Source organism: Aquarana catesbeiana, linkage group LG01 (genome assembly GCF_042186555.1).
Source record: "Aquarana catesbeiana isolate 2022-GZ linkage group LG01, ASM4218655v1, whole genome shotgun sequence".
Lineage (NCBI taxonomy): Eukaryota > Metazoa > Chordata > Amphibia > Anura > Ranidae > Aquarana > Aquarana catesbeiana.
In genome coordinates, this window is record NC_133324.1 from 863142866 (window position 1) to 863158555 (window position 15690).

At 40.0% G+C, this 15690-nt stretch overlaps 2 protein-coding genes across 5 annotated transcripts in view; one reads left to right on the forward strand and one right to left on the reverse strand.

Moving 5' to 3' along the window:
* Positions 1 to 10643, forward strand: part of KCNIP4 (potassium voltage-gated channel interacting protein 4) — a 913124-nt gene extending 902481 nt beyond the window's left edge. For all 3 annotated transcript variants that reach the window (XM_073609381.1, XM_073609372.1, XM_073609365.1), the window contains exons 6-8: positions 4606 to 4710; positions 6830 to 6892; positions 10228 to 10643. In XM_073609381.1, the coding sequence (XP_073465482.1) occupies positions 4606 to 4710; positions 6830 to 6892; positions 10228 to 10275 (216 nt within the window). In that variant the 3' untranslated portion in view covers positions 10276 to 10643. The remainder of the gene's footprint in view (positions 1 to 4605; positions 4711 to 6829; positions 6893 to 10227) is intronic.
* Positions 10644 to 12791: 2148 nt separating this feature from the next.
* The window catches only part of PACRGL (parkin coregulated like), a 105261-nt gene continuing 102362 nt past the window's right edge, over positions 12792 to 15690 (reverse strand). Inside the window, exon 8 of one of the 2 annotated variants that reach the window (XM_073609408.1) lies at positions 12792 to 15244. In XM_073609408.1, the coding sequence (XP_073465509.1) occupies positions 15152 to 15244 (93 nt within the window). In that variant the 3' untranslated portion in view covers positions 12792 to 15151. The remainder of the gene's footprint in view (positions 15245 to 15690) is intronic. The other variant, XM_073609394.1, reaches the window with a different exon arrangement.

A 15690-nucleotide genomic window follows, 5' to 3' on the forward strand; every position in this document is an offset into this window, starting at 1 on the left:
TACACAGGGCAAATTAATGTAGTAAAAACAGATTAGGCTTGATCTATATTGATAGCTATCCTCCTGACATGCAAAAGACCTCTGCTTCAATTCACAGTTTTGAAATCCACATATTATTCCTAAAATCAGGCATGATAAAGCTACTGTACTGCTGATTATATATCTAAATGGTGGAGAAGATAGTCATCAAGGTCACACATGACTAGGCTATCATATACAAGGGGTGGAATAGATGTCTTCCACCTCCTGTAGGGTCTGCCTATCTGAGGTATATCATTTTAGTACCTCTGGAATGGCAATTGAATGCTGCACAACAATATGTGGGTCACCAGATCATGGCAGGTGGTATACTCGAAATTTTAAAGCATTTAGAAAACTGTACCTGAGGGAGTGGCAGCTGCATGATCATAAAGACTGTGACATCCCATCAGCCACTCCTCAGAACTTCTCATTGGTCAGATCATTTCTGTCCACACACTTCTCAGGGACCAGAAAATAGAGAGTGCATCAGCAGTCTGGAGCTCTCCTTTACCATCAAACAAAGAACATCAGCCAAGATTTATTTTCTGAGAGCCATCACTGATACATCTGATGCTCATTGATTGGACTTTGCTGAACTCACAGGAGTTCAGCAAAGTCACATGTAAACCCTTTTTGTTTTTCTGTTGAATTATTGTCTCTCTTTCTTTTGTAATACCTTTTTTCTTTATATATTTATTTACTTATAATATAAAATTCTCAAAAACATTAACATTATCTCTAATGCAGTAAGCCAGAACTTAAAGTGGATCTACACTTCCCTCAGCTCCAGTGATGTGGTGTCCCAGAGCTCCCCACCCGGCTGCTGACATGTTTGGGAGGTCGGCTTCTCGGTCTCGATTGCCGCCCACTTTCATTGGCCGGGCAGGGATGACATCACTCCCACGCTTGTGCAAGAGTTCAGTCAGATTCAAGATTGCTGAATTTGTATAGTGAGCTGCGCATGGGTGGCTCACTGTACAAAGGGTAGACAGGCAGGTACGTAACTTTGATAAAGAAGAGACAAAACGTGCACCCTTTGCATATCTCGTCTGCATTAAAATTCCTGCATATTCGCCCATTTAGAATTTTGGCCTAAAGTTCCACTTTAAAGAATCTCTGTCTCTTTGAATATCTCTGGATACTTTGGTCTGTCGTGACAGTGTGAATAACAGACATTTATGATAAGTCATAATTGTTATCGTGAATGATCGATATTACCTATAAAAACTCTGGTGGCAGTTTAACAGGTTAACTAAATCCAGTGACAATCGCTCTCATTCTGCCGAAACCTAGCTTGTGGTCCCAGGAGCTGGAACATTTTTATGCAGGGTGAGAGCGTCATTGTCACATATTGGTGACAGCGCGGTTTGCGTTTGACCACTTGTTTGTCACATATTGGTGAAAGTGGCTGGGCTCTGATGCCGTGTTTGTCACAAGTAGGGATGAGCTTTATGTTCGGGTCGAACGTAAGACTCGAGCATTGGCTGTTTGCCGAATAGTGAACAATTTGGGGTATTCGCTGCAAATTCGAAAGCCGCGGTACACCCTTTAAAAGTCTATGGAAGAAATCAAAAGTGCTCATTTTAAAGGTTAATACACATGGTATTGTCATAAAAAGTGTTTGGGGACCTGGGTCCTGTATCAATGCAAAAAAAAGTTTTAAAAACGGCCGTTTTTCGGGAACAGTGATTTTAATAATGCTTAAAGTGAAACAAAAAAAGTGAAATGTTCCTTTAAATTTCGTATCTGGGGGGTGTCTATAGTATGCCTGTAAAGTGGCTAATGTTTCCCGTGTTTAGAACAGTCCGAGAACAAAATGACATTTCTAAAGGAAAAAAGTCATTTAAAAGTACTCACGGCTATAATGAATTGTCGGTCCCGGCAATACACATAAATATCATTGAAAGAAATGGCATGGGATTCCCCCACAGTCCATTACCAGACCCTTTGGGTTTGGTATGAATATTAAGGGGAACCCTTGAATCAAAATTAAAAAAAAAAATGGGTGGGGGTCCCCCCAAATTCCATACCAGGCCCTTCAGGTCTGGTATGGATATTAAGGGGAACTCCGCGCCAAAATTTAAAAAAAATGCGTGGGGGTCCCCCCAAATTCCATACCAGGCCCTTTAGGTCTGGTATGGGTTTTAAGGGGAACCCCGCACCAAAATTTTAAAAAAAATGGCGTGGCGTCCCCCCAAAAATCCATACCAGACCCTTATCTGAGCACACAACCTGGCAGGCCGCGGGAAAAGAGGGGGGGAAGAGAGAGCACCCCCCCTCCTGAACTGTACCAGGCCACATGCCCTCAACATGGGGAGGATGCTTTGGGGTAGCAGCCCCCCCAAAGCACCTGTTGATGGGGACAAGGGTCTCATCCCCACAACCCTTGCCCGGTGGTTGTGGGGGTCTGTGGGCAGGGTGCTTTTTTGGAATCTGGAAGCCCCCTTGAACAAGGGGACCCCCAGATTCCGCCCCCCGTGTGAAATGGTAACAGGATACAAATGTACCCCTACCATTTCACAAAAATGTGTGAAAATGGTAAAAAAAACACAAGACATGGCTTGGGACATGTCCTTTATTAAAAAATAAAAAAATAAGTGTCCCGCGAAGTCCATTCATCATCTTCTTCTCTCGCTCCAACGGACCGAAAAAAAAGAAAAAAAAAGCCGCATACCGCCACCGATCTGCCTCCATGGGAGGCACCCACCTCTCATGTGACAGCTCTTTTATAACTGAGGGCGGGCCACACGATGATGTCGCCGGGTGACCCCGCCCCCTCTGACGCACGGGGACATCCCTATGGCTTTCCTGTAGCATCAGAGGGGGCGGGGCCAACCAGCTACGTAACCAGGTGACCCCGCCCCCCTCTGACGCTACAGGGAAGCCATAGGGATGTCCCAGTGCATCAGAGGGGGCAGACCAGGTGACCTGCCCCCCTCTGACGCTACGGGAAAGCCATAGGGATGTCCCCGTGCATCAGAGGGGGGCGGGGTCACCCGGCGATGTCATCGTGAGACCACGCCCTCAGTTATAAAAGAGCTGTCATCTGAGAGGCTGGTCATTACAGCGTGTGCCTCCCATGGAGGCAGATCGGTGGTGGTGTGCAGCTTTTTTTTTTTTTTCCGGTCCGTTGGAATTTATTTTTTAATTTTTTAATAAAGGACTTGTCCCAAGCCGTGTCTTGTGTTTTTTTTACCATTTTCACACATTTTTTGTGAAATGGTAGGGGTACATTTTTACCCTGTTACCATTTCACACAGGGGCTCGGGATCTGGGGGTCCCCTTGTTAAAGGGGGCTTCCAGATTCCGATAAGCTCCCCGCCCGCAGACCCCCACAACCACAACCACCGGGCAAGGGTTGTGGGGATGAGGCCCTTGTCCCCATGAACATGGGGACAAGGTGCTTTGGGGGACCGCTACCCCAAAGCACCCTCCCCATGTTGAGGGCATGTGGCCTGGTACAGTTCAGGAGGGGGGGCGCTCTCTCATCCCCCCTCTTTTTCTGCAGCCTGCCAGGTTGCGTGCTCGGATAAGTGTCTGGTATGGATTTTTGGTGGGACTCCATGCTTTTATTTAAAATTTTGGCACGGGGTTCCCCTTAAAATTCATACCAGACCCCGAAGGGTCTAGTAATGGACTGTGGGGGGAATCCTATGCAGTTTTTTTCAATGACTTTTATGTGTATTGCCGGGACCTACAATTTATTATAGCCGCAAGTACTTTTAAATGACTTTTTTCCTTTAGAAATGAAATTTGCGCTCGGACTGTTCTAAACACGGGAAACATGCGCCACTTTACAGGCATACTATAGACACCCCCAGGTACGAAATTTAAAGGAATATTTCACTTTTATTGTTTCACTTTAAGCATTATTAAAATCACTGCTCCCGAAAAAATGGCCGTTTATACATGTTCCCTGGGGCAGGACCCAGGTCCCCAAACACTTTTTATGACAATAACTTGCATATAAGCCTTTAAAATTAGCACTTTTGATTTTTCATGTTCGTGTCCCATAGACTTTAACGATGTTTGCATGTTCAAACAAATTTTTTGCCTGTTCGCATGTTCTCCTGCGAACCAAACCGGGAGGTGTTCGGCTCATCCCTAGTCACAAGCACATGAGACAAAAATGAAGGAAGATTTGGCTCAGTAAGGAAGGTAAAGGAGTTTTTTCAGTTTACTCTATGAGGCTTGTTCAGAGTCTGATTTCTGCTTTTGCATAGGATAATAAAGAAATATAGATTTGTTACCAGTGTTTTATTAAGTGCAATTCTTTAATACATATACAGTATATATATATATATTTATTTTTTAAACTTGCCTAGAGTTTTGATTTTTGTTTAGTGTACTGAATATTGTACATTATATCTGATTGACTTCCATATGCGGCCATTATGTATAATTCCTGGTGCCCTTAGCAACCAGTCAGCTAATTAAAAAAAATATATATAACCTACAAAAGAACCATGGCAAATTAAATCTGGTTTCTTGCTATCTGTACAATAAAAAAAAATGCATCTTCTGAACTGAGTCATATCAAGATTAGAGAATGTAAAAAAATTAAAATAAATTCTGTATTAACAGGAAATGCTTGACATCATGAAGGCAATTTATGACATGATGGGCAAATGTACTTATCCCCTTGTTAGGGAAGATGCGCCAAAACAACACGTGGAGAATTTCTTCCAGGTAAGGGCATCCTTAAAATGACTACCAAAGAGTAAAATCTCAGTACTACTTAAAAAAGAGTATGTTTGCAATAGATAATAGTGAATGCGCCCTTTGGGTGGGGAGCATATGTAGCAAAGAAAAAGAAGGAAGGAAGGAAGGAAGGAAGGAAGGAAGGAAGGAAGGAAGGAAGGAAGGAAGGAAGGAAGGAAGGAAGGAAGGAAGGAAGGAAGGAAGGAAGGAAGGGAGGGAGAAAGCAAGGAAGAAAGGAAGTATGAGAAAGAGGAGAAAGGTTGGGCAAAAGAGAAGAATGAAGGGTGAAAAAAGGAATTGAAAGAAGAAAAATAGAAATGAAGGGAAAAAGAGAGGAAGAATGATAAAGAGAAATACGGTACAGGAGAAAAAGTGGAGGCAAGAAAGAGAGAAAAAAAAAAGAAAGGAAGGAAGAAAGGGAAAGAGGAAGAAAGGAAGAGAGGGGAAAAAGGACAAAAGAAAGGAAGAGAAAGAGGAAGAAAGGAACTGAGAGAAAGAGGAAGAAACAAAAGGGAAGGGAGAGAAAGAAGAAGAAGGGAAGAGCAAAAAAATAAAAAGAAAGGAAGGGCAAAAAGGGAAGAAAGAGGAAAAGGGAAGAAAGGAAAGAAAAAATAAGAAAGAAAGAAAGAAAGAAAGAAAGAAAGAAAGAAAGAAAGAAAGAAAGAAAGAAAGAAAGAAAGAAAGAAAGAAAGAAAGAAAGAAAGAAAGAAAGAAAGAAAGAGAAAAAGAAGGAAAGGAAAGGGTGAGAAACGGGAAAACATAAACAGCAAGTAAAGCAGGAAAAAAGGAATGGAGAGAAAGAACTAGAAAGTGGAAGAGGGGAAGGGCGAATAAAAGTAAGAGGAAGAAAGGAAGGGCAAGAAAGAGGAAGAAATGAAGGTAGAAAAAAAGGAAGAAAGCAAGGGCAAGAAACAGAAAGAAATGAAGAGGAAGAAGCAAAGGAAGCATAAGAATGAGTTCCTTTTTCTTGCCTTTCTTTTTTCTTTGGCAAGAAATATGAAGGGGAGAGGTTAAGAAACAGAGGAAAGAGGAGAAATTGGAAGAAAGGAAGGGAGAGAAAAGGGAAGGGGAAAAAAAGGATGAGTGAGAAAGAGGAAGGAAGAAAGAAGGAAGTGAAAGAGGAAAAAAGATAGGAGGGAAAAAGGATGGTCAAGAATGATAAAGAAAGTAGGGGCAAGAAAGGGAGAAAAAAAAGGAGGAAAGGAAGGGTAAGAAAGAAGAAGAAATTACAGGCAATAAAGAGGAAGAAAGGAAAGGCAAGAAAAGGGAAGACATGAAGGTGAGAAAGAGGAAGAAAATAAAGGCAAGAAAAGAGGGAAAAAAAGCGAGAGTGAGAAATAGGAAAAAGTAACTGAGAGAAAAAAATAAGGTCAAGAAAGAGGAAGAAGGGAAAGGCAAGAAAGAGGAAGAAAGTAAGGGTGGGAAGCAAGAAGAATTGAAGAGCAAGAAGTAGAGCAAGGGCAAGAACGAGGAAAAAGTGCAGTAAGGGAAGGGGGGAGTAAGAGAAACAAATTAAAGAGAAAAAATAGGAAGAAAGGAAGGGAAAGAAAGAAGGAAAAAAATAAAAAAACAGAAAGAAGAAGAAAGAGGAAGATGAAAAAAAGAAGAGAAAAAGGATGGGGCGAGAAAAAAGGATGGGGAAGTGAGAAAGAAAGGAGAAGAGAAAAAGGTAACAAAAAAGAAAGACGCAAAAGGGAGAAAAAAGAAGCATGTAAGGAAGAGAAAAATACAGAAAGAAAGGGAAAGTAAAAAAGGAAGAAAGGACAGGCTAGAAATAGAAAAAAAAGGAAATACAGGAAAGGGGAACAAAGGAATGGAGAGGAAGAGAAAGTGGGAAAAGAGAAAAAAGAAAAGGAGAGACAAAGGGAAGAAAAAAAATAGAAAGGAACCATGTACAGGAGATAGAGAAAAGAAAAAAGATGACACAGAGAAAGCAAAAAAGGAAGGGCAATAGAGAAATAAAAAATTAAGGTAGGACAAGAGATAGTAAGGAATAAAGGGAGGGATTAGGGAAAGGAGCAGAAATAAGGAAGGGAGTATACATTTTTGTAAACCTTTTATTGGATTTACTGTGTTTGTAACTTACTAATCTATGTTCATTTTGCAGAAAATGGATATAAATAAAGATGGAGTAGTTACTATAGATGAATTCATAGAAAGCTGCCAAAAAGTAAGTAACTTAAATTAAACTATTACCACAGCTGGACCACATATAAAAACTACTGTTTCATCACCTGATCACTGTCAGTGGGCAGTTATCCTTTGACAAAAAATGTTAGTCAACAACGTCATGGTCTGTTCCATCCTGTAATAAAAAAGACCCACACAAAATCATTTTATTTTAAAAAATCTTTGGCCTTAGAGTTTGAAAAAGGGACTGATGGTTTGCTGATGTGCTGGTAACTTAGGAACAAATAACAGAATAAAATAACTTAGAACAAAATGGGTTGTTTATAGTATAAAGACAGGAAATACCTTCTCAGCTACTAATTTAAAATGATTTAATGAATGCTCAATTTAAAGAGGAATATTTCAGGATACCCATAACACTGTGTGTTGATTCTGATGAAAAAAGTATGCCAAATGGCAAAACATCAATAAGAATTTCTGAAACTTAATGTAGTGCAAAAGAAAAAGCCGTCAATTTTAGAATTGGATTGTGAATTCAATATCAATAAAATGTGTGCAAGTCTGTGTGAGCTTATAAAACATCAAACACAAAGTTAACTTGCTGAGAGTCCAGGTTACAATGCAATGTGCTTCAAAGCATAAGCAAGCTGTGAGATCTCATACCCCGAACTTCATTTTTAAGGGACCACATAAGAAAAAAGAAATAAGCCCTCTGACATGTTATTAGATGTGGTCATGGTGTTCTTGGAAACCTTTAAAGAACTTCAGATAGAAACTGTGACTCACTGTTGCTTACTAGTCTGCATTTTTCCACACATCACTGAAATGTAAAATGTAAAATGTTTACTAAAATAGCATTGCGAAGAAAAGGCAATAGACCTCATTTATCAAAGTGTCTAAAAGAAGATTTATGTGGTTTTGTTGGACAGCCATATGAGTGTATTTTACCAGCCCAAAAATGTTTACTTCTGCTTAGCTGTTCTTTTACTGTATTCATTTTTGCTGCTTTGCATAACAGGAAACCTGATCTAGCTACACAGCATCCTGTGTGAGCTGCCTTCTAATTGGGCAGAGGTGATTATACTGATTCATTGTCCAATAGACAGCCTGGTGACACAGGATGCTGTAAAGCTCGTACTGGTAACAGTAGTGTCATCTTACCAGCTGTGCAGTGAGCAGAGCAGTAGACATGTGCAATTTGGTCCATAACGAAAGGATTTTCGTACGAATTTGTTAGTATTCGTACATTCGGATCAATTTGAACATCCGAATATCTGTGAGAACCAAAATACGAAAATTATGAAATTACAAATAAGCAAAATAACAAACACGCGAAAATACGAATGGACAAACTCACGAATATACGAAACACCGAAAGAAAATGACATCTATAACGAATGATTTACATTTCGTATTTTCAATCCTTTGTCTGTTCATAATTTCGTATGTTCGTATTTTCATTTGTGTGATCGTAATTTCTTTTCTTCGTCTGTTCATAATTTCGTTTGTTCGTGTTCTCGAATCATTCTTTTGAATGGACAGTGTAAGTGTATCATAATAGGTATGTTCGTAATTTTGTGTTCTCGAATCGTTCTTTCGAATGGACAGTGTATTAGTGAGTGTTACTTAATATCTTTAGCTAATCAGCTTATTCCTTTTGTGTCTGTGTCACACTGCATTCCTGAAACTTTTAAGATTCAGTTGAGGACTGAGGGAGTGGACTGGAGTAAGTACAGGACTTATTAGAAAAGCAAGCATAGGATTATTATTCTTTATTTCCTATGAAAGTACAAATCAACGAAAAATGCAATCTCACAAAAGTAACAAATACTAAATTACGAGTAGTTTACTGAATAAACGAAAATCATTATCTAAGAAAATTACGAATTTCGAATCAAAGAAAATTAGACGGAATTACGAATCACTTCGAATCAACGAAAATATAACTGTTACGAAAATACGAACGAGTCCGTATATGAAAACTCGCGTCTTACGAAATTACGAATCATTACCAATCAACGGAAACGTAAAGAAACGAAACAAAACTAAATTTTTTGTTGTGCACATGTCTACAGAGCAGTTTAAAACACAAGACTGGCTGATCAGAATTACAAATCCATTGGCATGTTGAACTGTTAACATAAATGTAATTCAGCAGTGTATTTAGCTGTTGGTCTGGACATCAGCTTTGAGGCAGCATTTAGAGTTCAGGCGTGTTCCAAAAAATGAAACATGGGCCTTTGTCTTTTTTTACCCTAGCGGAACCCCTGAAATGAGTTTCAGGCCTTGGGAAGCCCCTTCTAAAATCAATTCATTGGTAGTAAATGGGAAAAATGCCCCTTACATTAGTGGACAGTAGAAGGATTGCCAACCTTACAGTGGTGGTACAATAACATCCTTACAGATAGCTAAACATTTAAATGGTGTCATGCTCCTGGCTTTAGCTCTATGTAGGAACCATCAAATAAGATGTTCATCAGCCACAGCTCAAGGAACCCTAGCAAACTCTGGCAGAACTTTGGATGAGGATGGCTGTTAAAGACAAATAATTGTGGTCACAGAAAATAGGAACCTTACTCCACAGTCTAATTTTACTTTTTTTGTTGTTTTGTATGGAGTTTAAAAAACAAAACAAAAAAACGAATTTCATCCAATTCTATTCACAATTTTATTGGAGAGATATCTCCTGACTTCCTATCACTGTGATGCCCATAAAAAAATAAAAAACAGGGTGTTACCAGATTAAGAAGGCACAGATGACAATAAAGAAGCTAACTTTGTCAGAAGTTCTAACCTTGCATCCCCAATGGAGACAATTTTCAATCACTTCTTGTCCTGGCAGGAAGTGAAGGGAGATCTCCCCAACAGGGCTACATATAGCAATAAAAACCTGATACAAGTTCTAATCTTTCTTTGCTCTATCCCAAGGGTCTTCAAAATTTCTAAGCAAGAGACCAGTTTACTGTCCTTCAGGCTTTGGGGGGAGTCTGGCTGTGGCCAGTGGGAGCAGGAAATGCTTGGACACCAGTGCAATATGAGGGATAGTGTCTCATTGATGGTGTCAGTAGGTGGAATGGTACCCTTTCATTGGTGTCAGTTGGTGGAATAGTGCCCCAAGGGCCAGATAAAGAAGAGCAAAGGGCCACATCCGGCCCCCTGGCTGCAGTTTGGAGACCACTGCTCTATCCAATACCATGTAATACATTTTGGAGGAGTTGGCCAGAGCTCATATTGGTGAAGATGATAAAGCCAAAGACTACTGGACCATATGCAGTGGTTATATAAACTGCTAAATACATGTACCTTATTGACTGAAGATGCTATTTACAATAAACCAAAATTCAGTAGTAAAATGTTTTGATTCTCTCTTTTCAGGATGAAAACATCATGTGCTCCATGCAACTGTTTGAGAATGTGATCTAGCACAAAGCGCAAACTCTACAGAACAGACATTTTAACTATTTTGGATAATAATTTGAAGCTGCGATTTCCATGGTATCATCAATAGACTGTTCAGCTTCATACAAAGTCATATCTTATGCAAAGTAGCTTTTATATGATGCCTTTCAGAATAATCAGGTTCCATAGTGTTCAGGATTTATTTTCATGCTTTATATGTTCAACAATTTAAAGGTATTGTTTGACATTCTGCTCTTCTTGGGTTACAGTCTTAGGCCAATCAATGTCAGCATTTTCTTATTCCATTGTTACTTATTGTTCATATGCTTATTTAGTTCTTATTGGTAGATTTTATTTATTTTGGTTATGAAATTAAAATATAGGTCTCTCTATCCATGACAATTATTCTATTTCTTGTTTCTTTTAATGCTCAGATACTTGATGTACATTCTTCATTTGCTTCACGATTCTAATAACCTTTATAACCGCTTTTCTCTTATAAGGTATTTCATTTGATATTTACCATACATTCACTGCAGGGGAATCTTTCTAGCACACGTTTCAAATTAGTGATGGAGTCACCTGCTGTGAATGTTTGGTGCTTTATAAACATGCCCCTATTGTATTATACACTCACCTTGCTAGTACCGGGTTGGACCCCCTTTTGCCTTCAGAACTGTCTTAATCTTTCATGGTATAGATTCAACAAGGTGTTGGAAACATTCCTCAGAGATTTTGGTCCATAATGATATGATAGCATCACATGGGTGCTGCAGATTTGTTGGGTGCACATTCATGATGTGAAACTCCCAGTCCACTACATCCCAAAGGTGCTCTATTGGATTGAGATCTGGTGACTGTGGAGGCCATTGGAGTACAGTGACCTCATTGTCATGTTCAAGAAAGCAGTGGTGAGATGATTTGATCTTTGTGACATGGTGCATTATCCTGCTGGAAGGAGCCATCAGAAGATGGGTACACTGTAGTCATAAAGGGATGGACATGGTCAGCAACAATACTCAGGTAGGTCGTGACATTTACATGATGTTCAATTGATACTAAGGAGCACTAACCTGAACCGCTGATACAAGACAGGATGGATCCATACTTTCATGTTGTTTACGCCAAATTCTGACCCTACCATCTGAATGTCGCAGCTGAAATCGAAACTCATCAGACCCGGCACTGTTTTTACAATCTTCTATGGTCCAATTTTGGTGATCCTGTGCAAATTGTAGCCTCGGTTTCCTGTTCTTAGCTGACAGGAGTGGCACCTGGTGTGGTCTTCTGCTGCTGTAGCCCATCTGCTTCAAGGTTTGATGTTTTGTGCATTCAGAGATGGTATTCTGTATACCTTGGATCTAATGAGTGGTTATTGGAGTTACTGTTGCCTTTTCTTTCATCTCAAACCAGTCTGCCCTTTCTCCTCTGACCTCTGACTTTAACCACTTGCTACCCAGGGAAATTCTGACACTTCGCTCCTACATGTAAAAATCATAATTTTTTGCTAGAAAATTACTCAGAACCCCCACACATTATATATGTTTTTTAGCAGAGACCCTAGGGAATAAAATGGTAGTTGTTGCAGTTTTTTTTTATCTCACATGGTATTTGCACAGTAATTTTTCAAAAGTTTCATGCATTAAAAAATAACAAAACAGAAAAGTTAGCTCAATTTTTTTGCATAATGTGAAAGATGATGTTATGGCGAGTAAATATATACCTAACCTAACATGTCACGCTTTGAAATTGCGAACACTTGTGGAATGGCGCCAAACTTCGGTACTTAAAAATCCCCTTAGGCGACGCGTTAACATTTTTTACAGGTTATATGTTTAGAGTTACAGAGGAAGTGTTTGGTTTGAACGTCGTTTACAGATGTGGGCGCGGCCTACATATGGGTTTGCTTCTGTATTTTTTTTTTTATTTTTTTTTTTCTATTTGGACACTTTATTTTTACTTTTTTTTTTAATTACATTCCTTGTAATATGAATAAAAGTTAACATCCCTTGTAATAGGAATAGTCTGGGGTCAGTAAGTCCCCACATCCCACCTCTAGCTTGGGAAGTCTAAAAAAAACAAACAAAAAAAACGATCCTGGCTTCCCAGCTGAGGAACCAACAGGCACCAACAACCATGCCACGTTCAAAGTCACTTAAATCCTCTTTCTTCCCTATTCTGATGCTTGGTTTGAATTTCAACAAGTCATCTTCACCACATCTAGATGCCTAAATGCATTGAGTTTCTGCCATGTGATTGACTGATTTGCAATTTGTGTTACCATGAGTAAATCACTGAACTGATAGAGCCCAACTAGCTGTTACTGACAGTCCCGCCTCTCCAAGTCTGAGGCCAGGTTCACACCTATGCAAACTGGATGCGCATCCAATTCGCATAGCAGGAGAATGTGTCAGGGCTGGGCTCAGCCGTTCCTTCTCTGAGCTGGCCGCTCAGCTGTCGGCTAATTGCCAGCTCCTATCTCTCCACAGTTAGTCAGCTGTTGATGATCCTGCTCATCAGTCCTGCCTACTTAAGCTGTCCAATCCAGAGGAGCTCTGCCTTCGCCTTGGTCAACATCACAGAAACGATCGCCTGCGATCCTGTTCAAGACTTGCTTTGCTGACATCCCTTCTGGCTCCAGATCCTGCTTGCTGTTCCACTACAATGATCCCTGACTTCTGGCTTGGCTGACTATCTGTTCCGGTTACTGAACTTTGACTATGTTTTGACTACGTTTGTTCTTTTTACTTTTATTAATAAACAAGTGTGATTTAACTGTACTTCTGTCTCGGTCTGATTTCATGGTTTCTGACAGAATCTGACTGGCTCCTTATGGAGTCGGTTCATATATCTCTGTTACGGTTGCGGAGCGCACTGCACAGAAACGTGCGTCTTTTTCAGGGCCGAATTCAGGCATGGATTCGGCACTGATTCATGCCTGAAACAGGGAACAGGGGCGCACAGCGTTCCTGTGCAATCCGCAGCCAGTTCCAGTGTGAACCCGGCCTTAATGCTGTAGTACAGGAAATTGATGCCCAGACACATTCAGGTATTTGCCGCTAGTTGCTTTTAAAAATGCATTTAATGTTTTTTTTTTAAGATTACATAACTGCAAGAATTGTTTTTTTTTTCACATATTTGACTGGAGTTCAGCTTTAATATTTCAATATTTTCCTTTTTTCTGCTGATACGATTAACATTATCCTTCTTTTCCCCAAGACAACATTTTACCATAAATCCTGTCTCTTCTCCCATTATCTCTGTACATTTTCTTTGAAATGCTAATGGTGACAGCAAGATGACAACAGTGAAATTGAAAACATTTATTATATCCTAAAGAATCTGGAGCACTGGAAAAAATGTAGTAAAAACATGACAAAAAAGCTCTCAGAAGAGGTAATTCTAGTGCATGCATTGTGCATATAGAGTAGCTTTAGAAAGAACTATTACCAATTCATTTATAAGTAAAACACAAGTAAGGATCAAACTGCGTTTAACACCCAAAGGAGAGCTCCACCCAAAATGCAAATATTGTTAGGTAGGGGGTTAAACAATGTAAAAGTAAATTTTCCGGAATAATAGAATTCTCATTAGTGCATCAATTTCTACCCCCTGCCCACTCCCTTATCTAGGGATAGAGTGCTGAAGATACAGGAATCACTTCACAATGTGGCACATTGTGCACGGCCATTAAAAATAGGAATTTTGATTTACTTATAAATTCCTTAACTTGGAGTATAGTACAGGACACAGACCATGGATTATATGTAGGCTACCTTCAGTTGATTGGACACTTGCTAGGGCTGCCCCTAAAGCACAGCCATATAACCCCGCCCATTCAGCGAGACTCCATTTTTTGTTAGCATGCAGTAAGGGGTGCTCAAGACACAAGGGGGAGGGGCTTGTTTTCTGTAATGTACTCCAAGCAATTTACAGGCAATCCCAAATTTCTATTATTTTTATAGTACAATATGGAAACATGCCTAACAGAGTCTCGGATATAGGAGAGTATGACTTTCTTTTATAGCAGCATGACTTCTTGTGCACTCTTGATGGGTTATGTAGTCCACTGCTGTGGCATTGTCAGACTTTACCCTGACTTGGTGACCTTATAGAAGGCTAGTCCAGTGCTGTAGATATAATCAGTTCCAGGATGTTGACTGGAAGTTTCAGTTCCTGCTGGGGCCAGGTCTCCTGGACAGTCAGGTAGCAAACTCTGCTCCAGCCTGCGAGGCTGGCATCCCACATCATTAACTTTCCGGGGCAGGATTAGAGATCCCGCATGTCAGGAAGAGCTTTGTCTGGCTGGACAGAAGCATTCGATTATGATTACCTGTTCCACAAGCTGGATTGAAGAGGTTTGGAGTGAAACTGTGCAAAGGGTAACCTCGAAGAAGGCTACCATTAAGCGCAGAACCTTTATGCAGAAGCAAATCAAGGGGTGCTGTTTTGAGCTGATGATCCTTGTGTAGGACTTTAGGCAAGAAACTTTCCCCTGAGGAAGGAAAATTCTGGTTTCAGCTCTATCCTAAGTCATTCAGTGGGTCATCCAGGTAACCTGTGGCACAAATGGCCTGGTTTAATAGAAGAGCCATTAGCAGGTTAATCACCGTTGTGAACACTCAGAATGCAGAGGAGAGCCTGAACAGTAGTGCTACAAATTGGAATTGTTGGTCTCCCACAGCAAAATGATGAAGATGTGAATGTATAGATACTTACAGTATATCTACTGATGCCATAAATTCCCCTCGTGTGCATTAAGTCCAGTACAGGGCAGATGCCTCCATTTGGTTTTAGGACTGTGAATAGGTTTGAATAGAAATCTTGAAATCATTCCTCTTAAGGAGCTGGTACAACAACTCTTTGTGGCTGAAGTAGGTGCAAGAAAATCATTAACCACTTAAGGACCGGAAGGATTTACCCCCTTCAATGACCAGACCAGAGCTTTCTTTTGGTGGTAATTGATCACCTCTGCGGTTTTTATTTTTTTGTGCTATAAACAAAAAAAGAGACGATTGTGAAAAAAACCCAATATGTTTTACTTTTTGCTAGAATAAATATCCAAGAAATAAAATAAAACAAATTTCTTCATCAGTTTAGGCCAATATGTATTCTTCTACATATTTTTGGTAAAAAAAAAAAATCGCAATAAGCGTGTATTGTTTGGTTTGCGCAAAAGTTATAGCGTCTACAAAATAGGGGATAGATTTATGGCATTTTTATTCGAAATTTTTTTTTTTTACTAGTAATGGCAGTGATCAGCGTTTTTTAGTGGGACTGCGACACTGAGGTGGACAGATCGGACACGTTTGACACTTTTTTGGGACCATTGACATTTATAAAGCGATCAGAGCTAAAAATAGCCACTGATTACTGTATAAATGTCACTGGCAAAGAAGGGGTTAACACTAGGGGGCGATCAAGAGGTTACGTGTTCCC